The sequence below is a fragment of the Branchiostoma lanceolatum genome, chromosome 18 (genome assembly GCF_035083965.1).
Source record: "Branchiostoma lanceolatum isolate klBraLanc5 chromosome 18, klBraLanc5.hap2, whole genome shotgun sequence".
Classification (NCBI taxonomy): domain Eukaryota; kingdom Metazoa; phylum Chordata; class Leptocardii; order Amphioxiformes; family Branchiostomatidae; genus Branchiostoma; species Branchiostoma lanceolatum.
The window spans coordinates 3,562,910-3,584,222 of record NC_089739.1 but is presented as its reverse complement, the minus strand read 5'-3'; the positions used below and the strand labels follow the sequence as shown (position 1 = coordinate 3,584,222).

General features: G+C 43.3%; 2 protein-coding genes and 1 long non-coding RNA gene across 6 annotated transcripts in view; 1 reads left to right on the top strand and 2 right to left on the bottom strand.

The window, feature by feature from the left end:
• Positions 1–13,865, bottom strand: part of LOC136424180 (mucin-2-like) — a 50,172-nt gene extending 36,307 nt beyond the window's left edge. For 3 of the 4 annotated variants that reach the window (XM_066412688.1, XM_066412689.1, XM_066412690.1), the window contains exons 1-16: positions 13,692–13,865; positions 13,384–13,499; positions 12,698–12,807; positions 11,985–12,162; positions 10,808–11,859; positions 9,931–10,070; positions 9,602–9,717; positions 8,966–9,075; positions 8,066–8,243; positions 6,844–7,940; positions 6,224–6,366; positions 4,907–5,022; positions 4,563–4,672; positions 3,545–3,725; positions 823–2,996; positions 218–360 (exon numbers count right to left, since the gene is read on the bottom strand). In XM_066412688.1, coding sequence (XP_066268785.1) covers positions 218–360; positions 823–2,996; positions 3,545–3,725; positions 4,563–4,672; positions 4,907–5,022; positions 6,224–6,366; positions 6,844–7,940; positions 8,066–8,243; positions 8,966–9,075; positions 9,602–9,717; positions 9,931–10,070; positions 10,808–11,859; positions 11,985–12,162; positions 12,698–12,807; positions 13,384–13,499; positions 13,692–13,850 — 6,123 coding nt within the window. In that variant the 5' untranslated portion in view covers positions 13,851–13,865. The remainder of the gene's footprint in view (positions 1–217; positions 361–822; positions 2,997–3,544; positions 3,726–4,562; positions 4,673–4,906; positions 5,023–6,223; positions 6,367–6,843; positions 7,941–8,065; positions 8,244–8,965; positions 9,076–9,601; positions 9,718–9,930; positions 10,071–10,807; positions 11,860–11,984; positions 12,163–12,697; positions 12,808–13,383; positions 13,500–13,691) is intronic. The other variant, XM_066412691.1, reaches the window with a different exon arrangement.
• Positions 1–21,313, top strand: part of LOC136424185 (uncharacterized) — a 37,114-nt gene that overhangs the window by 13,814 nt on the left and 1,987 nt on the right. Inside the window, exon 5 of the long non-coding RNA XR_010753830.1 lies at positions 4,569–4,710. This is a non-coding gene — a long non-coding RNA (uncharacterized lncRNA). The remainder of the gene's footprint in view (positions 1–4,568; positions 4,711–21,313) is intronic.
• Positions 14,090–20,000, bottom strand: LOC136424517 (mucin-2-like). Its single transcript, XM_066413132.1, has 11 exons — positions 19,595–20,000; positions 18,902–19,041; positions 18,576–18,691; positions 17,954–18,063; positions 17,078–17,258; positions 16,513–16,916; positions 16,116–16,255; positions 15,797–15,912; positions 15,170–15,279; positions 14,546–14,723; positions 14,090–14,420 (listed from the first exon to the last, which is right to left on the bottom strand). The coding sequence occupies exons 3-11, from the start codon at positions 18,680–18,682 to the stop codon at positions 14,090–14,092; spliced, it is 1,677 nt and encodes a 558-aa protein (XP_066269229.1). The 5' UTR covers positions 18,683–18,691; positions 18,902–19,041; positions 19,595–20,000.

Sequence of the window (21,313 nt, the reverse complement as noted above, 5' to 3'; positions counted from 1 at the left end):
TTCAGAAAGAACTGGCCCCGAAATCCTTCAAAGCGTGTATTGTCTTAGTAATAGTCACAATACATTGATTCAGTATGTCATGACCAGGGTAACCGCACTTGGGCATAACAGGTTCTGGTTTAAAATCATGGCTTGAGTGGTCAAATTTTAACTCTGGATGAATCTGCATTGCATCTCGTTTTCGCGACTTAAAAGACGGTATGTTTGCTTTACTCACATATTCATCCTTAGAAGACAAAGACACCAAGCTGCCACCACCTTGTTGGCAGACTATCTGTGCATCCTCCTTGTCCTCCGGCGATTCCGTTTCATAATGATAGCAGGATTCTCCAAGGGACATTTCATAGTCATCCTCACACTCTGAACAGGAGAAAACACATAATCATTGTCATCTACTTTCATACCAGGCTTGAGCGACCCGCAGGCATTTTCGACTAGGATGTAGGCAAACATATGCTATATAAGACATTTTGCAAGTATATAGACTATGAAAACAGTTTCATAAATCATACTTAAGCTAATCAACAGTGTACGAAAGCTTGTGCTTTAGTATAGCTGAACCAATGGTTGAAAAATTTGCCAATACGTATCGCTGAGTTCCAAGTGATCAGAATTCTGAGAAGTTGCAAGATAGAAATCTTTAGCCCTGCCATATATTGTCCTAGTTTTGTTTAGAATGCGACTTAAGTAATGTTATCTCCATGTATTACTACATTTTTATATCTTAAAAGCACTAACACTACGATATAAGATATAAGTCAAGTTTACTACATGAATTGTTCCACATGGTCCGTGTGACTAGCAATCTAAACAATGATATACCTGTAGGGGGGCAATGTGTATCTATCCAATCAGACCATTTATATATTTCCCCGCATGTAGTAAGTGGTGGCGATGTAGGAGTGGGCGTTGGTGTTGTAGTTGTAGTTGGTCTTGTTGTAGTTGTAGGTGGTGGAGTTGTTGTTGTGGGCGGAGGTGTAGTAGTTGTGGGTGGGGGTGTCGTAGTTGTTCGCGGAGGTGTTGTAGTTGTGGGTGGTGGTGTAGTAGTTGTAGGCGGAGGTGTAGTAGTTGTCGGTGGTGGTGTTGTAGTTGTCGGTGGTGGTGTAGTAGTTGTGGGTGGTGGTGTTGTAGTTGTGAGTGGTGGTGTTGTAGTTGTGGGCGGAGGTGTTGTAGTTGTGGGTGGTGGTGTAGTAGTTGTAGACGGAGGTGTAGTAGTTGTAGGCGGAGGTGTAGTAGTTGTCGGTGGTGGTGTCGTAGTTGTCGGTGGTGGTGTCGTAGTTGTGGGTGGTGGTGTCGTAGTTGTGGGTGGGGGTGTCGTAGTTGTCGGTGGTGGTGTAGTAGTTGTGGGTGGTGGTGTCGTAGTTGTGGGTGGGGGTGTCGTAGTTGTTCGCGGAGGTGTTGTAGTTGTCGGTGGTGGTGTAGTAGTTGTCGGTGGTGGTGTAGTAGTTGTCGGTGGTGGTGTTGTAGTTGTCGGTGGTGGTGTAGTAGTTGTCGGTGGTGGTGTTGTAGTTGTCGGTGGTGGTGTAGTAGTTGTGGGTGGTGGTGTTGTAGTTGTCGGTGGTGGTGTAGTAGTTGTAGGCGGAGGTGTAGTAGTTGTCGGTGGTGGTGTTGTTGTTGTCGGTGGTGGTGTAGTAGTTGTGGGTGGTGGTGTTGTAGTTGTCGGTGGTGGTGTAGTAGTTGTAGGCGGAGGTGTAGTAGTTGTGGGTGGTGGTGTTGTAGTTGTCGGTGGTGGTGTAGTAGTTGTCGGTGGTGGTGTTGTAGTTGTCGGTGGTGGTGTAGTAGTTGTCGGTGGTGGTGTTGTAGTTGTCGGTGGTGGTGTAGTAGTTGTGGGTGGTGGTGTTGTAGTTGTCGGTGGTGGTGTAGTAGTTGTAGGCGGAGGTGTAGTAGTTGTCGGTGGTGGTGTTGTTGTTGTCGGTGGTGGTGTAGTAGTTGTGGGTGGTGGTGTTGTAGTTGTCGGTGGTGGTGTAGTAGTTGTAGGCGGAGGTGTAGTAGTTGTCGGTGGTGGTGTTGTAGTTGTCGGTGGTGGTGTAGTAGTTGTGGGTGGTGGTGTTGTAGTTGTCGGTGGTGGTGTAGTAGTTGTGGGTGGTGGTGTTGTAGTTGTCGGTGGTGGTGTAGTAGTTGTGGGCGGAGGTGTAGTAGTTGTCGGTGGTGGTGTTGTAGTTGTCGTCGGTGGTGGTGTAGTAGTTGTGGGTGGTGGTGTTGTAGTTGTGGGTGGTGGTGTCGTAGTTGTGGGCGGAGGTGTAGTAGTTGTGGGTGGTGGTGTCGTAGTTGTGGTAGGTGGTGTCGTAGTTGTGGGTGGGGGTGTCGTAGTTGTTCGCGGAGGTGTTGTAGTTGTGGGTGGTGGTGTAGTAGTTGTCGGTGGTGGTGGTGTAGTAGTTGTCGGTGGTGGTGTTGTAGTTGTCGGTGGTGGTGTAGTAGTTGTGGGTGGTGGTGTTGTAGTTGTCGGTGGTGGTGTAGTAGTTGTAGGCGGAGGTGTAGTAGTTGTCGGTGGTGGTGTTGTAGTTGTCGGTGGGGGTGTCGTAGTTGTTCGCGGAGGTGTTGTAGTTGTCGGTGGTGGTGTAGTAGTTGTGGGTGGTGGTGTTGTAGTTGTTGGTGGTGGTGTAGTAGTTGTGGGTGGTGGTGTTGTAGTTGTGGGTGGTGGTGTCGTAGTTGTGGGCGGAGGTGTAGTAGTTGTCGGTGGTGGTGTTGTAGTTGTCGGTGGTGGTGTAGTAGTTGTGGGCGGTGGTGTTGTAGTTGTGGGTGGTGGTGTCGTAGTTGTGGGCGGAGGTGTAGTAGTTGTGGGTGGTGGCGTTGTAGTTGTGGGAGGTGGTGTCGTAGTTGTGGGAGGTGGTGTCGTAGTTGTGGGTGGTGGTGTCGTAGTTGTGGGAGGTGGAGTAGTAGTTGTGGGTGGTGATGTGGTAGTTGTGGGCGGTGGTGTCGTAGTTGTGGGTGGTACAGTCGTCGTGCACTCTGTCATTCCATAGCAACATTTGTATCGCACTTCATAGTTTGAACAGCTATATTTAAAATGCAGTTGTAAAAGTATTGTTAGTTTATCATTTTTTTAAAAATAGGACCACGTGTGTGTCCGTCAGGTTGTTTCCACGCGAATAACAAAGTCTTACAATTTTAATAAGATGAAACGAAAAAAAAGTAGCTTGAAGGGGTTTGTGATTTCTTTGAACTATAATGTACATCCCGATGCATATCGTTATAACATTAGTTGTTTAGGATTTATTCGATAACATTAAGATATTTGATATGTTTTAGGTCACCTGACCTATCCCTTAGCTTGACCTCCCGTTTGGCTGTTGGAGCACCATGTCTACTTTTTTTAGTACATATCTAGATATATCTATCTATGAAACATATGTCCATGACATATCTACCGATATCATCACTATCCTAAAGAAGGTGAGAATGATGTTTTGAAATTTGAACCATATATAAATTTGTGTTAGAATCAAGTTCACAGTGTACTATAATAACTAACATGTTGGGAAAATTAAGGTACATGCATGCAGAACAAAGTCGATACGCATATAAGGCTATACATGGAACTTACTTGTATTCACATTGAGCACCATATTCTAAGGTACATTTAGTGAGCCCGTCATCTGAGATGTCTCCATTCCCCAGCACGTAATCTGTTCCTACGAGCCGGCACTCAATGTCCATTGGCGTCTCACAAATGTCAAATCCGTTTTCTCGAGCTGAGTCGTCATCTTCGTCCTCTTCTCCTGGTACTGAAATTTATCAAAGATATTCATTTTTCTGACGCTATGAATGGACTTTAAAATGTACATGAACATAAATACCATTGCAAAATGGCTTTGGTACTGAATAACCATCCCAGACTGCCCTAGGTACTGGCCAATTATCAAACACTGGCATTTGTATTATCACACATACTGTTATCGAGTTTTCATCTTCGTCCTCTTCGCCTAGTACTGAAATTTATCAATATATATTTTCATCCTGCTATTTTCTTGTGTGACAGAGAGATGTGTCTGGCGTTGTGGCATCATCAGTATGCTAAGCTGAACAGAACTATTAGTATCATGCCTCACCAGCCAGCCAGGGTTAATATCTGACCACCGTGCTGAACAATTAACCCCCAAGCACACCACACGAAGAAACTGCTATAATTGTTCTCTCTGGCACTGAACTACCATAAAAAAAACATCTATGCATGATGTTGTAATTGTGGGTGTTGGCGTTGTCGTGATCCAACATTGTCCTTGAAGCTAAAATGTGAACACGATCTCTTTGTTCGGTGTATATTTAACATCTAAAACGACCCTTGGTTACTAGAAATAACCCTCCTATCTTTTGCTTATCTACCATATTATACTGTTCTTGATACTGAACCACAATCACACGATTAGCTCAAATAGTTATCGGAACTGACCTATCATCATCCGCTTTCATGGGAACAAGACTATCTTGAAATGATAGCAATTTCCTTTTTACTCTGTACATACGTTTTACCCATTATTTTGAATCAAATGAAGCTCACTAAATCTGTATCTTTTTGAATATGTTTAAGATTGTTTATAGGGTTGTTCGTTGTGTGTTCTTACCTCCAGGTGTTTCACAAAGGAATTCCAGTGCAGTGTCGCAAGATGTAGGTTGAAGAACTCCATTCATCATCATTAGGCAAGGTTTATCAGCAGTCCCATCAGGCACGCCACTGAAGAAGAAAGAAGTTTTGAAGACCTCTTAAACGAGGTGGGTGCTAATTTCATTATCGCTACATTCCTGCTGTAGATTAGTACACATTAAGTTACACATTTAAACATGGAATTACAGGTACATAAACTGGGTGTTGTAAATATGTTTTTGTGGTCTATCAACAACCGACCACAAGCCACTCGAATGACTAAACAGATTTGAAGAAAGGTATGGAAAAAAGTGATAATATTACAGCAAGTCCAGAATGTCCAATCCCTCAGTGGTTCCATCGTCCCAAGCCCAAGCACCGTTTATCCACTGCGCTCCAACATAGTATGTATTTTGTCCGTACGCATCCATGATGAAGCCCTAAAGATGGGACAATTTTTTATAATAAAAATCAAGAAGCACCCAGTAGAGTGCACGGTACCCAGATTGAGCCCAAAGTATGGCATATGAGAAAAGTTTGGCTGTGTGCTGTCAGCCTTACATTTAAATGCAGGATTACAATGTTGCTGTATTGCGTAAGATCTAACAAAGATTTCCAGCCGTCCCTTATATTTTAGTCACATGCTATATAGTTCAGCGCATTTTAGGGTGTTTTTTCAGCACCACCAGGATTATGAACTAAAACACAGTCAAACATCTACTACGCAAGATTTGATGTAGTGCGGGATACTGATTCCATGTAGGAATAAAATCTTAAAATTCATGGATGAAACGATAAGGATTTTCAGTCCTAATTAAAAAACATTCATAATGTCAGCTTTATCATTCTTATCAATCTTACCATGGTCTACGGGTAGAATTCTCCTTCTCTGCATTGTAAGTGTTATACATCTTCAACGTTTATCCCCCCATTAAAGGAATTAATCAAATGATCGTTGGGCTGTCAGTTAACATTTTGATTTCAATATACCTTTCACCTCTAACAAAGCGCAATATTAATCCGTACGTATATAAGACAAAATGTGATGCGTTGGTATAAGTTGAAACATCACAAGTAGGAGAAAACGTAAAAACACGCTTTAGAATTCGTTATGAAAATCTATGTCCACCTTAGAAAACGTATTTTCCACATAACTGATTTGAGGCCGAAATCCTTCAAAGTGTGTATTTCACATCGTCTCTGTACTTCATGACCTGGGTAATTGGACTTTGACATAACAGCCAGGTGCAGGCACATGGCATAGCCAGAAGGCGTAGACCAATCAGAAGCCACCATTGCCCATGTGTAATGACGCCATAACACATCCGTGTCATAACAAACCACATCATGACGTCATAACACAAGTCAACCGTTTTATTTTGTAGAGGGGAGTATCCTTTTGATGAATCTTTTTCATACCCTTGTTTAGAAAAATGTATTTTCTCAAAATTCACAAAATCTTCGCTCACTCGGTGGTTTTATTCGATGGTTATAGCACATGACCAGGCGTTATGACACCATACACGCATCGGGGTGGGTCATTAACCCTTAATTGCTTGAATGGTTAAACTTTAACACTAGATACATCTACCTTGTATCGTGTTACCAGGACTCAAAAGACCATTTATTTACTTCACTCACATATTCATCTGTAGAAGACAAAGACACCAAGCTGCCACCACCTTGCTGGCAGATCAACTCTGCAGAAACCTTGTCATTTGGTTCTTGCGATTCATAATGATAGCAGGATTCTCCAAGGGACATTTCATAGTCATCTTCACACTCTGAACAGGAGGAAACAAATAATAATTGTCATTTACTTCAGCGACCTGAATGCATTTTCGTCTAGAATGAAGGCAAGCATTTACTATATTGGCAAGTTTGTATTTAAGTTAACTTGTATATTATAAAAACAAGCGCGGAATCATAAATCATAGTTACGCAAGTTTACGATATACTAAAGCGTGTGTTGTCGTGTAAGTGAAACAATAGTCCAAACATGCGCAGATACGTATCACGGAGTTGTGAGTGAGAATTTTTAACGAGTTGCAAAATTACAACAACAGCAAAATCTCTAGCCATCGAGCACTGCCACATATCGACCTTATTTTGTTTAGAATGCATCATAAATAAAGATATGACTAGGTGTTGACTACATTTATAGATCTAAAATCTTCCACAATACTACAAAATAAGATATCCGCCATGCTTACTACGCCAAGATACCCAACATGTTATCAAATACGTCAAGAAAAAACTACCTGTAGGGGGGCAATGTGTGTCTATCCAATCAGACCATTCACATACATATCCACATGTAGTAAGTGGGGGTGTTGTAGTAGTGGGTGTTGGTGTTGTAGTTGTAGGTAGCGTTGTGGTTGTGGTTGGTGGTGCAGTGGTCGTGGTGGGTGGTGCAGTGGTTGTTGTGGGTGGTGCAGTGGTTGTGGTTGGTGGTGCAGTGGTCGTGGTGGGTGGTGCAGTGGTTGTTGTGGGTGGTGCAGTGGTTGTGGTGTGTGGTGCTGTGGTTGTTGTAGTTGGAGCTGTGGTTGTGGTGGGTGGTGCTGTGGTTGTGGTGGGTGGTGCAGTTGTCGTTGTGGGTGGTGCAGTGGTTGTGGTGGGTGGTGCTGTGGTTGTGGTGGGTGGTGCAGTAGTTGTGGTTGGTGGTGCAGTGGTTGTTGTGGGTGGTGCTGTGGTTGTGGTTGGTGGTGCTGTGGTTGTGGTGGGTGGTGCTGTGGTTGTTGTGGGCGGTGCTGTGGTTGTTGTGGGTGGTGCTGTGGTCGTGGTGGGTGGTGCAGTGGTTGTGGTGGGTGGTGCTGTGGTTGTTGTGGGTGGAGCTGTGGTTGTGGTGGGTGGTGCTGTGGTTGTGGTGGGTGGTGCAGTTGTCGTTGTGGGTGGTGCAGTGGTTGTGGTGGGTGGTGCTGTGGTTGTGGTGGGTGGTGCAGTGGTCGTCGTGGGTGGTGCTGGGGTTGTGGTGGGTGGAGCTGTGGTTGTGGTGGGTGGTGCTGTGGTTGTGGTGGGTGGTGCAGTTGTCGTTGTGGGTGGTGCAGTGGTTGTGGTGGGTGGTGCTGTGGTTGTGGTGGGTGGTGCAGTGGTCGTCGTGGGTGGTGCTGGGGTTGTGGTGGGTGGAGCTGTGGTTGTTGTGGACGGTGCAGTGGTCGTGGTTGGTGGTGCAGTTGTCGTTGTGGGTGGTGCAGTGGTTGTGGTGGGTGGTGCCGTGGTTGTGGTGGGTGGTGCTGTGGTTGTGGTGGGCGGTGCTGTGGTCGTTGTGGGTGGTGCAGTGGTCGTTGTGGGCGGTAGTGTAGTGGTACACTCTGGCATTGGATACTTACATTCGTATCGTACTTCATAGTTATCACAGCTATAGGCAATCAGAGGGAAATGATCGTTAGAAAAATAAACTGTATGAGATCAAATCGCTGTTATGCTCGAAAAGTAAATAACATGATGAAAAAGAAGCTTTGGACGGTTTTGTATAATACTCACTCATAGGCACATTGAGCACCATAAGCTAAACTGCATGTGAGGCCGTCATCTGAGGTTTCTCCGTTCTCCAGTATGTCGCCAGTGCGCAGGTTACGACACTGAATATCTATGGGTTCTTCACAGATGTCATAACCTTCATCTCGTGCTGTATTATCGTCTTCACTCTCTGGACCTGGTGCTGCAATTTCATCAACGAAAAGCAACTTAGGCACAAAGAGCATTATTTTTGTTCAGTTTAATTTATTTACTAAATATATGTAATAATAGGAAGACAGCATTCGCAAGTTGATACATCGCACTTCAGAATCGTCGTGCAGAAATTGATCGTGAAGTATCAACCTTTGTGGAAAAATATAAAATTGTGGTCTCAAAAAATATCACAGCTGTTACTGCTCTCAAGCCAAGTCAAGTCAAGTCAGGTCAATGCCTATATTTTTATTTGATGTACTGTTGAAACCCCTATAACTATATTATTCTTATTATTCTTAATATTCTTATTAGTATTATCATAATGAGTTGTCCTTGTTGCATATTCCCTTCAAATCGGGCTAAATGCACTGATGGCCATACGTGGTCTAGAAGAAGAAAAATATAAAACATGATTTAATGAAATGCTACTTTTTAGTATCGAAAACTGAAAACAGACAAAACTTTGGTGTATTGTTGAACTAATGCTGACAACCTGATAGTTTTTTTGAATCACTTGGAAACATAATTACATACTTAATCCATTATATGTTTATTTATACATGGCATAATTACTCACATTATGTACAACCCGTAGACATTTGTGTATCTAAGTATTGGAAATATAAAGACACAATTCAGCTTTCTTACATAATGTAAATGCTATAAAGATCGCGATTTGTTCTACAAGACTACATGTGAATGAGAACATACTTCCGCTGTTTTCGCAAAGAACTTGAGCTGCGACGTCACAGGTTTCAGGAGTTAGTACACCATTGACCATCATCAGGCATTCCAGAGTAGAGCTTCCGTCAGGGAGATTTCTAAACAAAAAAGTCACTATAACGCAATGTTTGTTGAGGGTCTGCAAGAGTCAACATTAGAACACATACTATACTTATCTATTTCAATCTGTTTCTTTTGATTAATATTGTAATCGACACAAGTTTTCAATAAGAACAGTCGCAACATTCTTGATGTATAGAATGGTGTTTGGACCGTATCTTTCCATTTTTTCGTGAAGAAACTAACGATATTTTTGTTCATCTTAGACATCTTAGAGATTTCATTCATCATTTACATGAGCATTGACACAGATACTAAGTGATTGGATTTTTGTCATCTTCTAAATAATAAACTGTATATACAATCATGTGATTTTCCATAAAAAGACATAGTAAATATAGAATATTGATTTTGTCAACGTGCAAGGGATCTCGAAAAAAGGTGTCTCATCTGATTTTCTCCTTCCTTTTAATCACAAGTCATCTCAATATTTTGTTACCTGTTCCCTCAGAAACAGATAGACATTTACAATTTTTCAACATTTTGACAGAATTGAAATCTTACAGCGAGTCCAGCAGATCAGCAGGGGATCCGTCATCCAGAAGCCATTTATTTTCTGTTGTTGACCAGCTCGCATTAATATAGAATGTGTCACCTGCAAATTGGTCCATAATGTATCCCTATAACAAAAAGAACAATGAAATATTTTTTACATACATTCTTTACATGCACACATGTAAGTTGATCTTAAATGACACATGGACAAATCAAATGCAAAACTTATTCTCCCAAAATGTTTATCGTCAACTTTGTAAATTGTACCTTTCTCTTCCAGCACTCCTAAATGGTAATTGTATAACACTTGCATATCGACATGATTTTGACATACTCACTATTTCATCCGAAGACGACAAGGTCACTACAATGCCACCGTTTTCAGCACAATATATTTGTGCATCGTTGTAATCATTTACGGTTGGTCCAGTCTTGTAGCAGGACAGTCCGAGGGAAGGTTGTTCATCGTACTCGCATTCTGGTTGGTAAGAAAATATACATATTTCTTCAGTGATAACAAGCAATCAAACAACTTAAGACAAAGTCAGTAAATTGCGTCAATAAAAACACGTATACTTGGACCGATATGCTAAGTACGGTTTCCTAGAAATGTACAATATTAGCCATCGTTACATGATCTGAGAAAGGAATTGACCAAATAAAGTAGATTCTGAGCGTATTCTGCACTTTTTTCAATCCCTCTTTTATGAAAACATGTATTCTGTTTATTTGTATTGCATACCCAGTCAAACTTAACCGTATGGCATAACCAACAAACTAAAGTTAATCAGCCCATAAGCTGTGCATTCGAATGTATCTAAGAAAGTAGGAACGCCCGCATCACCGTATCATCTAAGCAAGTATACAATCGCAATATATGTATAACATACAAACTGGTTACCTACTCTAAACGGTATAAGAGCCATTTCCCAGACACAAAACCGTAAACGCTCCAACACATAAGATAATCGTTTCCAACCCCACCGTCCTCAAATGAAATACCCCGCCTTGCTTGCTTGTGACGGCTGCCTGACTTGTGACGGAACCAGGCTGGAGGCTTATCCATCCCTACCTTTTCAAATACATTACCCAGGGTTGAAAAAATTATGGACTATGGAAGATGAGAATTGATATTTTGTATCTAAAGCCCAAAAGGTCAGTTTATGCCACATCTTTGTATCTGATATGTATGGTATGGAAGTAACAACAACGAACCTGTTGGGGGACAGTGCAGATCTATCCATTCAGACCATTCATACACAGGCTCACATATTGTTGTGGGTAGTTCAGTAGTTGTGGTTGTGGGTGCAGTGGTTGTGGGTGCAGTGGTTGTGGTTGGTGGTGAAGTGGTCGTGGTGGGTGGTGCTGTGGTCGTGGTGGGTGGTGCAGTGGTTGTGGTTGGTGGTGCAGTGGTTGTGGTCGGTGGTGCTGTGGTCGTGGTGGGTGGAGCTGTGGTCGTTGTGGGTGGTGCTGTGGTTGTGGTTGGTGGTGCTGTGGTTGTGGTGGGTGGTGCAGTGGTCGTGGTGGGTGGTGCTGTGGTTGTGGTGGGTGGAGCAGTGGTTGTTGTGGGTGGCGCTGTGGTTGTGGTGGGTGGTGCAGTTGTCGTTGTGGGTGGTGCAGTGGTCGTGGTTGGTGGTGCAGTGGTTGTGGTTGGTGCTGCTGTGGTCGTGGTGGGTGGAGCTGTGGTCGTTGTGGGTGGTGCTGTGGTTGTGGTTGGGGGTGCTGTGGTTGTGGTGGGTGGTGCAGTGGTTGTGGTTGGTGGTGCAGTGGTTGTGGTCGGTGGTGCTGTGGTCGTGGTGGGTGGAGCTGTGGTCGTTGTGGGTGGTGCTGTGGTTGTGGCTGGTGGTGCTGTGGTTGTGGTGGGTGGTGCTGTGGTCGTGGTGGGTGGAGCTGTGGTCGTTGTGGGTGGTGCTGGGGTTGTGGCTGGTGGTGCTGTGGTTGTGGTGGGTGGTGCAGTGGTAGTGGTGGGTGGTGCAGTGGTCGTGGTGGGTGGTGCAGTGGTCGTGGTGGGTGGTGCTGTGGTTGTGGTGGGTGGTGCTGTGGTTGTGATGGGTGGTGCAGTTGTCGTTGTGGGTGGTGCAGTGGTTGTTGTGGGTGGTGCTGTGGTTGTGGTGGGTGGTGCCGTGGTTGTGGTGGGTGGTGCTGTGGTTGTGGTGGGTGGTGCTGTGGTCGTTGTGGGTGGTGCAGTGGTCGTTGTGGGCGGTAGTGTAGTGGTACACTCTGGCATTGGATACTTACATTCGTATCGTACTTCATAGTTGTCACAGCTATAGGCAATCAGAGGGAAATTAACGTTAGAAAAATAAACTGTATGAGAACAAATTGCTGTTATGCTCGAAAAGTAAATAACATGATGAAAAGGAAGCTTTGGACGGTTTTGTGTAATACTCACTCATAGGCACATTGAGCACCATAAGCTAAGCTGCATGTGAGGCCGTCATCTGAGGTTTCTCCGTTCTCCAGTATTTCGCCAGTGCGCAGGTTACGACACTGAATATCTATGGGGTCTTCGCAGATGTCATAACCTTCATCTCGTGCTGTATTATCGTCTTCACTCTCTGAACCTGGTACTGCAAGTTCACAAATGGGAAACACGTTTAAAGTATTATTACCCTTTGATTTACTTACAAATTCAAATGTTATAATAGAAAGGAAACAGGCAAGTTCAATATATTCCACCTTCTCTCCACACAAAATGTATCGATGACCTTTGCAGAATTTTGCATCCCAAGTTTACTTTTACTTATCAAGGACTATCCCAACATAATTCGGCTCCATCCTATAAAATTGTGGTCTTTCATTAACTTGCAATTAGCCTACGGGCAGGAATTTGCAATAAAACTTTTCTACATTAAAAAAAATCACCTGCTATAGTGCTGTTGAGTACTACTTTAACTATACCTACCTTCCTACCTGCCTAGGCCCTATATCACGATATTAATTACATCATGTACTACCTGTAGACTTTTGTAAATCAAATAGAATCATGATGTGTTTTTTATGAATTATAGAAAACATAACGAGCGAATGCAGCTTTGGTATACATTGTAAATACTATGATAATTAGCTTTCTACAAGCAAGACTTAGAGTAATAGGAAACATACTTCCGGTGCTTTCACACAGGACTTGGCTTGCAATGTCACAAGCTGCAGCAGTGAGCTCTCCATTCATCATCATCAGGCATCTTTCGGTAGAGCTACCGTCAGGCACATCTCTAAAGAGAGAGAGTCACTATTACGCAATGTCCGATGAGTAGCTCTAACAAGGTCAAATCTAAAACACTTATCTCATTTAACCTGTTTCCGCCGATTGATATTGTACTCGATAAAATAAAACTAGAGTATGGGTGAATATTACCGACATTCCTGATTTTGGATAAGTGTTTCGGACATTTTACATTATTGCAAACATAACTGCAAAAATTGTTCAAACTTTTCGTTAATGCACAAGCGGTTTTGCTTTGTTCATCTCAGAGATTTCTTTTAAGTTTTGACATTGACACAGATACAACATTGTTTTTTTGGCCAAATTTACAAATAAATATACATCTATATGTACATGACCATCATTGTACATATGGATGTATATTCAAAACATGGTATACGGTGCATATACCATGTTTTGAATATACATCCATATGTACAATGATGGTCATGCTTGCATGAAAGAGATTTTTTAAACCATAGTTTTTATCTCTTATTCGTATGTTATCTAAATATTTTGTTACATATTCCCTCAGAAACAGGTTGACACTGATGATTTTAACATTTAAACAGAATTAGAATCTTACAGCGAGTTCAGCCCGTCAGCAGGGGATCCATCATCCAAAAGCCATACATTATTTGCTGTTGACCAGTCTGCATTCACATAGTATGTGTCATCTCCAAATTCGTTCATTATAAATCCCTAGAACAGAAAACAATATAAGTGTAACACAATAGTATATTTTCATACAAATGCTGTATCTAATTTGACACAATTAACAAATCCTTCCTATATGTTCTATGTCGTCCATTTTTGAAGTTCTAGCTCTTTGTCTTCCAGAACATTTCGAAACCTACTCAACAAAATAAGTCAATTTGTCTGTGATAAACTGACCACTTCATCCGGAGTTGACAAAGTCACCACGACGCCACCATTCTTAGCACAGTATATTCTTCCACCGTTGTAATCATTTTCGTCTTCTCCAATCTCATAGCAGGACAGTCCAAGGGAATGTTCTTCACTATACCTGCACTCTGAGAGGTGAGACAACATAGAAGAGGTTATATATAGCAAGAAAAAAATCAAAGAGCATTATTGCAGTCCTGTCACCGTTAGGTAAGTATATAAAAGAATCTTTATATTTCTTTACAATTTTCAAATATCCCTTTTAACTTAATAATTGACGTTGTTGGATACACAAATATGAATATTTTCATCTACAAACCAACATTGTCAACCTAATGGTTTAGAGCATACCTTTATATATAATTTTGAAGACATGAAAATGAAAACTACCAACCAGTTGGGGGACAATGCAGATCTATCCAGGGAGACCATTCCTTTATAGGCTCACATATTGTGGTGGGTGGTGCAGTGGTTGTTGTGGGTGGTGCAGTGGTTGTTGTGGGTGGTGCCGTGGTTGTTGTGGGTGGTGCAGTGGTCGTGGTGGGTGGTGCAGTGGTTGTGGTTGGTGGTGCTGTGGTCGTGGTGGGTGGTGCTGTGGTCGTGGTGGGTGGTGCTGTGGTCGTGGTGGGTGGTGCTGTGGTCGTTGTGGGTGGTAGTGTAGTCGTACACTCTGGCATTGGATACTTACATTCGTATCGTACTTCATAGTTCTCACAGCTATAGGCAATGAGAGGGAAATGATCGTTAGAAAAATAAACTGTATGAGAACATATTGCTGTTATGCTCGAACACTAAATAACATGATGAAAAAGAAGATTCGGACGTTCTTGTATAATACTCACTCATAGGCACATTGAGCACCATTAGCTAAGCTGCATGTGAGACCGTCATCTGAGGTTTCTCCGTTCTCCAGTATTTCACCAGTGCGCACGTTACGACACTGAATATCTATGGGGTCTTCACATATGTCATAACCTTCATTTCGTGCTGTCTCATCGTCTTCACTCTCTGGACCTGGTACTGCAATTTCAGAAATGTGAAACACGTTTAGAGCACTACTCCCCTTTGATTTACTTACAAATTAAATGTTATCATAGTAAGAAAACAGGCAAGTTCAATATATTTCACCTGCTCTCCAGACAAAATGTATCGACGATCTTTGAAGAAACGGGCATCTCAAATTTACTTTTACTTATCAAGGACTATCTCAACATAATTCGGCTCCGTCCTATAAAATCGTGGTCTTTCATTAAAAAAAAACCTGCTATAGTGCTGTTTAGTACTCCTTTAACTTTATCATGATATTAATCACATGATGTACTACCTGTAGACTTTTGTATATCAAATAGAATCGTAATGTTTTTATTAATGAATTATAGAAAACATAACGACCATCTTTGGTAGACATTTAAATACGATAAAAATTAGGTTTCTACGAGCAGGACTTAGAGTAATAGGAAACATACTTCCGGTGTTTTCACACAGGACTTGGCTTGCGATGTCACAAGCTGCAGCAGTGAGCTCTCCATTCAGCATCATCAGGCATCGTTCGGTAGAGCTGCCGTCAGGCACATTTCTAAAGAGAGAGAGTCACTATAAAGCAATGTTCGATGAGTAGTTCTAACAAGGTCAAACTTAAAACACTTATCTCGTTTAACCTGTTTCTTCTAATTGATATTGTATTCGATAAAAGAAAACTACAGTGACGGTGAACATTACCGACATTCCTGATTTTGGTAAAGATGTTCGTACCGTTTACATTATTGCAAACATTATTACAAAAATTGCTCCAACTTTTTGTGAATGCACAAGCGGTTTTGCTTTGTTCATCTCATAGATTTCTTTTAAGTTTTGACATTGACACAGATACAACATTGTATTTTTTTTGGCCAAATTTAGAATATACACCGTATACCATGTTTTGAATATGCATCCATAAGTACAATGATGGTCATGTTTGCATGAAAGTGATTTTTTTAACCATAGTTTTTATCTCTTATTCGTATGTTATCTATTAAATATTTTGTTACATATTCCCTCGGAAACAGGTTGACACTGACGATTTTAACATTTAAACAGAATCAGAATCTTACAGCGAGTTCAGCCCATCAGCAGCAGATCCATCATTCAAAAGCCATTCATCATTTGTTGTTGACCAGTGTGCATTCACATAGTATGTGTCACCTCCAAATTCGTTCATTATATATCCCTAGAACAGAAAACAATCAAGTGTAACACAGTGGTATTTTTCATATAAATGCTATATCTAATTTGACACAATTACCAAGTGAAAAAAATTACCAAATATCCTTCCTATATGTTCGTCTTTCTTAGAAGTTATAGCTCTTTCTCTTCCAGAACATTTCGAAACCTGCTAAAGAAAATGAGTCAATTTGTTTATGGTAAACTGACCACTTCATCCGGAGTTGACAAAGTCACCACGACGCCACCATTCTCGGCACAGTATATTCTTGCAGTGTTGGAATCATTCACGGTTGGCCCAGTCTGATAGCAGGACATTCCAAGGGAATGTTCTTCACCATACTTGCACTCTGAGAGGTGAAACAACAGAAAAGAGGTCATATTGCAAGAAAAGAAATCAAAGTGCATTATTGCAATCCTGTCACCGTTAGGTAAGTATGTAAAAGAATCTTTATATTTCTTTACAATTTTCAAATATCCCCATTAACTTAATATTTGACGTCGTTGGATACACAAATATGAATATTTTCATCTACAAACTAACGTTGTCAACCTAATTGTTTAGAGCATTCTTTTTTATGTTATTTTCAAAACGAAAACTACCAACCAGTTGGGGGACAATGCAGATCTATCCAGGGAGACCATTCTCTTATAGGCTCACATATTGTGGTTGGTGGTGCAGTGGTTGTGGGCGGTGCAGTGGTTGTGGTGGGTGGTGCAGTGGTTGTGGTGGGTTGTGCAGTGGTTGTTGTGGGTGGTGCAGTTGTTGTGGTTGGTGGTGCAATGGTCGTTGTGGGTGGTGCAGTGGTTGTTGTGGGTGGTGCAGTGGTTGTGGTGGGTGGTTCAGTGGTCGTTGTGGGTGGTGCTGTGGTTGTGGTGGGTGGTGCTGTGGTTGTGGTGGACGGTGCTGTGGTCGTTGTGGGTGGTGCAGTGGTCGTTGTTGGCGGTAGTGTAGTGGTACACTCTGGCATGGGATACTTACATTGGTACCGTACTTCATAATTGTCACAGCTATAATAAGGTAGGAAATGAGTTATCGTTGTTAGAAAACATTATGTAACTCGGGATACATTTATACCTCATAATAAACTGTTCAAGAACCAATTGATTCTATACTGAAACACTCAATAGCAGATGATGGCAAGGAAGCTTTGTACGTGTTTAATACTCACTTATAGTCACATTGTGCACCATCTTGTAAGCTGCATGTTGTAAGGTTATCTGCTGATGTTTCTCCGCCAACCAGTAATTCACCGGTTTGCGTGTTACGACACTGAATACCGGTGGGATTGTCACATATGTCATATCCTTCACCTCGTGCTGTACCATCGTCTTCACTCTCTGGACCTGGTGCTGCAATTTTAGCAACAGAACACATCTTAAAGATCTTAAAGAATACTATTCATCTCCCTTGTGATGAACATAATCTATACCTGCAATGAGTAGATTGTGCGCCTTCTAGTCGGTAAGTCGTGAGTTCCATTCCCGGCTGAGCAATAAAATGATTTTTAGAAAAGGTACATGCTGATTTCTCTCCTTTGCAGTCGACTTATCTCTGCTAAACTTAGCTTTAGCGTCACATGGACACTCGAGCTAGGTTTAACTGGACAAAGAAGCTTAGGCACAGAACCAGACGTTTTTTACAAGAGGAGTAAAAGAAACTATGAACATCCGGGCTCTACTAGCATCCCTTATGACAGAGGCAGGGCGGGGGCGTCATATACTTTCTGCAACTTATGACCCACAGCTTACAGAGTCATGTGTTCTATCTGAATAACATAGCGTCACAGAATCAGAAGATCGCTTATTTCTTGATAAAGATTTAAGTTGATCAGTCAAAGATTTGAGAATTTAATTTGGTATTTTCTTTTTGTATTCATGAAAGTGTAGAAAAACATTTAGACACTTATGTCTCAAATGAAATCAATATGTTATTTTAATGAAATCGATTATGAAAGCATAACGTCACAGTTAAGCTTTGAAATACATAGCAAATCCTATCAAACGTTTGGCTTCTTACAGAACTTAATATAAAAAAAAAAACATACTTCCGGTGTTTTCGCAAAGAACTTGACTTGCGACGTCGCAAGCCGCTGGAGTGAGTTGCCCATTCACCATCATCAGGCATTCCTTAGTTGAGCTGCCGTCAGGCACATTTCTAAAGAAAATGAAAAAAAGTCATTACAGCGCAATGTTTTTTGAACAGCTGCAACAAATTAAACATCTTACTAACGTATAAGACTCATCCTTCCAATCTGTTTCTGATATACTATTTATATTGCAAACAATGCAAATATACTGTGTGAATGAGAGCCTTACAAGAAAAGTAGAAGGTGTTCGGACGGCATAGTACCGTTTCATCCTTAACACCAAATCGATTTTGTCTTCGTCACCTTAGATAACTTTGAATGCTTGTCATTTGAGCATTGACAAATATACAGATGTATGAATTTGTGCCAACTATACATGGGGATACACATGTTTTTGACATAAAAAAGGCATAATCAATGTATAATGATGGCCATGTTTACCTGCAAGTGATCTTTTAAGTACTAGTTATCCCCCTGTTCCCATCCCTTATATAGACGTCATCTTAATATTTCTACATGTTCCCTCAGAAACAGCTCACCATTAGTAAATTTAAACATTTCGACAGAATTGAAAACTCACAGTGGGTCCAGTTCGACAGCGGGGGATCCGTCCTCCAAAACCCAGTCATTTTTTGCTGTTGACCATTGTGCATTCACATAGAATGTGTCATCTCCAAAGTTGTCCATTACATATCCCTATAACAAAACACAAACATTCTTTACATACACAAATGTGGGTTAATTTTGTTGTACCCATAGACAAACCAAATTTACAACACATACTCCCAACGTGTTCTTTGTCGCCTTTGTCTGAAATAGTGTACCTCTTTCTCTCCCAACACTGAAAATGGTAACTTTTGAAGACTTGGTAATCGACATGAGTTAATATGATTTTGATATACTCACTATTTCATCAGCAGATGAAAAAGTCACCACAATGCCACCGTTTTCAGCACAGTATATTCTTGTAGCGGTGTAATCGTTTATGGTTGGTCCAGTTTGGTAGCAGGAGATCCCAAATGAATGTCCTTCATCATACTCGCATACTTATTGGAAATAAAAACCAATTGCAGTGGTAAATGTGTAATATTTTTCCACTGATAACATAGAAACAACCAGTAACCAGTGATAACATAGAAACAATCAAAAGTAAACTGCAACATAAGAAAATATAATTCATATACTTCAATGTGCCAATTTAGTTTTAGCTACTTAGTGATAAAATATTTGTTTTGTAACCCAAAAGCTATTCTGCTTGGTAGATGATCACTCCTCAAAAACAAAAACAAAAATAAACTGATAATATTATTAAAAATACAGCAAACATAAGATACGCAATGAGAAAAGTAAAAAGATCAATGGGAAACTAGACTAATTGGTATACAATTAATCACGAACACATGCCCGTATACTCAATACACGTTTAAACAATGGAAAATGTTGTTGTTTTCCTACTTTAGCTCGGCCAATATTTTTTACAAATATACGCTCTTAGTTAGTATGCTCGATCTACAAACGACCATGAACGAATTACTAATCAATTCGTTTACAACACATATGATATGAGATTTGTATGGTATGGATATAGCAACAACCAACCTGTTGGGGGACAGTGCAGATCTATCCATTCAGACCATTCAATCACAGGCTCACATACTGTGGTTGGTGCTTCGGTAGTTGCTGGTGCTTCGGTTGTCACTGGTGGAGGTGGAGGAGGTGGCGGAGGGGCTGTTGTGGTTCCAGGTGGAGGGGGAGGTGGAGGTGGTGGCGCGGTTGTAGTTCCAGGTGGAGGGGGAGGAGGTGGTGGAGGCGCTGTTGTAGTTCCAGGTGGAGGGGGAGGAGGTGGTGGTGGCGCAGTTGTAGTTCCAGGTGGAGGGGGAGGCGGTGGTGGTGGCGCTGTTGTAGTTCCAGGTGGAGGGGGAGGAGGTGGTGGAGGCGCTGTTGTAGTTCCAGGTGGAGGGGGAGGCGGGGGTGGAGGCGCGGTTGTAGTTCCAGGTGGAGGGGGAGGCGGTGGTGGTGGGGCGGTTGTAGTTCCAGGTGGAGGGGGAGGAGGTGGTGGTGGCGCGGTTGTAGTTCCAGGTGGAGGGGGAGGCGGTGGTGGTGGCGCAGTTGTAGTTCCAGGTGGAGGGGGAGGCGGTGGTGGAGGCGCTGTTGTAGTTCCGGGTGGAGGGGGAGGAGGTGGTGGTGGCGCGGTTGTAGTTCCGGGTGGAGGGGGAGGAGGTGGTGGTGGCGCGGTTGTAGTTCCAGGTGGAGGTGGTGGTGCGGTTGTAGTTCCAGGTGGAGGGGGAGGCGATGGTGGTGGTGCTGTTGTAGTTCCAGGTGGAGGGGGAGGAGGTGGTGGTGGCGCGGTTGTAGTTCCAGGTGGAGGGGGAGGAGGGGGCGGAGGGGCTGTTGTAGTTCCAGGTGGAGGGGGAGGTGGTGGTGGTGGCGCGGTTGTAGTTCCAGGTGGAGGGGGAGGAGGTGGTGGAGGCGCGGTTGTAGTTCCAGGTGGAGGGGGAGGCGGTGGTGGTGGCGCGGTTGTAGTTCCAGGTGGAGGGGGAGGAGGTGGTGGAGGTGCTGTTGTAGTTCCAGGTGGAGGGGGAGGAGGGGGTGGTGGCGCTGTTGTAGTTCCAGGTGGAGGGGGAGGTGGTGGTGGAGGCGCTGTTGTAGTTCCAGGTGGAGGGGGAGGGGGTGGTGGAGGCGCGGTTGTAGTTCCAGGTGGAGGGGGAGGAGGGGGTGGTGGCGCGGTTGTAGTTCCAGGTGGAGGGGGAGGTGGGGGTGGAGGCGCGGTTGTAGTTCCAGGTGGAGGGGGAGGAGGAGGCGGAGGGGCTGTTGTAGTTCCAGGTGGAGGGGGAGGAGGGGGTGGAGGGGCTGTTGTAGTTCCAGGTGGAGGGGGAGGAGGTGGTGGTGGCGCGGTTGTAGTTCCAGGTGGAGGGGGAGGAGGGGGCGGAGGGGCTGTTGTAGTTCCAGGTGGAGGGGGAGGTGGTGGTGGTGGCGCGGTTGTAGTTCCAGGTGGAGGGGGAGGAGGTGGTGGTGGCGCTGTTGTAGTTCCAGGTGGAGGGGGAGGCGGTGGTGGTGGCGCGGTTGTAGTTCCAGGTGGAGGGGGAGGAGGTGGTGGAGGTGCTGTTGTAGTTCCAGGTGGAGGGGGAGGAGGGGGTGGTGGCGCGGTTGTAGTTCCAGGTGGAGGGGGAGGAGGTGGTGGTGGCGCGGTTGTAGTTCCAGGTGGAGGGGGAGGTGGTGGTGGAGGCGCGGTTGTAGTTCCAGGTGGAGGGGGAGGTGGAGGTGGTGGTGCGGTTGTAGTTCCAGGTGGAGGGGGAGGAGGTGGTGGAGGTGCTGTTG

What these genes read in the sequence shown, in the direction of transcription:
- LOC136424517 (XM_066413132.1), bottom strand. Translation starts at nt 18,682, where the DNA reads ATGGACAACTTTGGAGATGACACATTCTATGTGAATGCACAATGGTCA. An exon ending in TCTGCATTGTCCCCCAACTG is followed by an intron (nt 16,256 to 16,512) that starts GTTGGTAGTTTT and finishes TTCACCTCTCAG; the next exon opens with AGTGCAAGTATGGTGAAGAA. An exon ending in GGTGCTCAATGTGCCTATGA is followed by an intron (nt 14,421 to 14,545) that starts GTGAGTATTATA and finishes CATTGCCTATAG; the next exon opens with CTGTGAGAACTATGAAGTAC.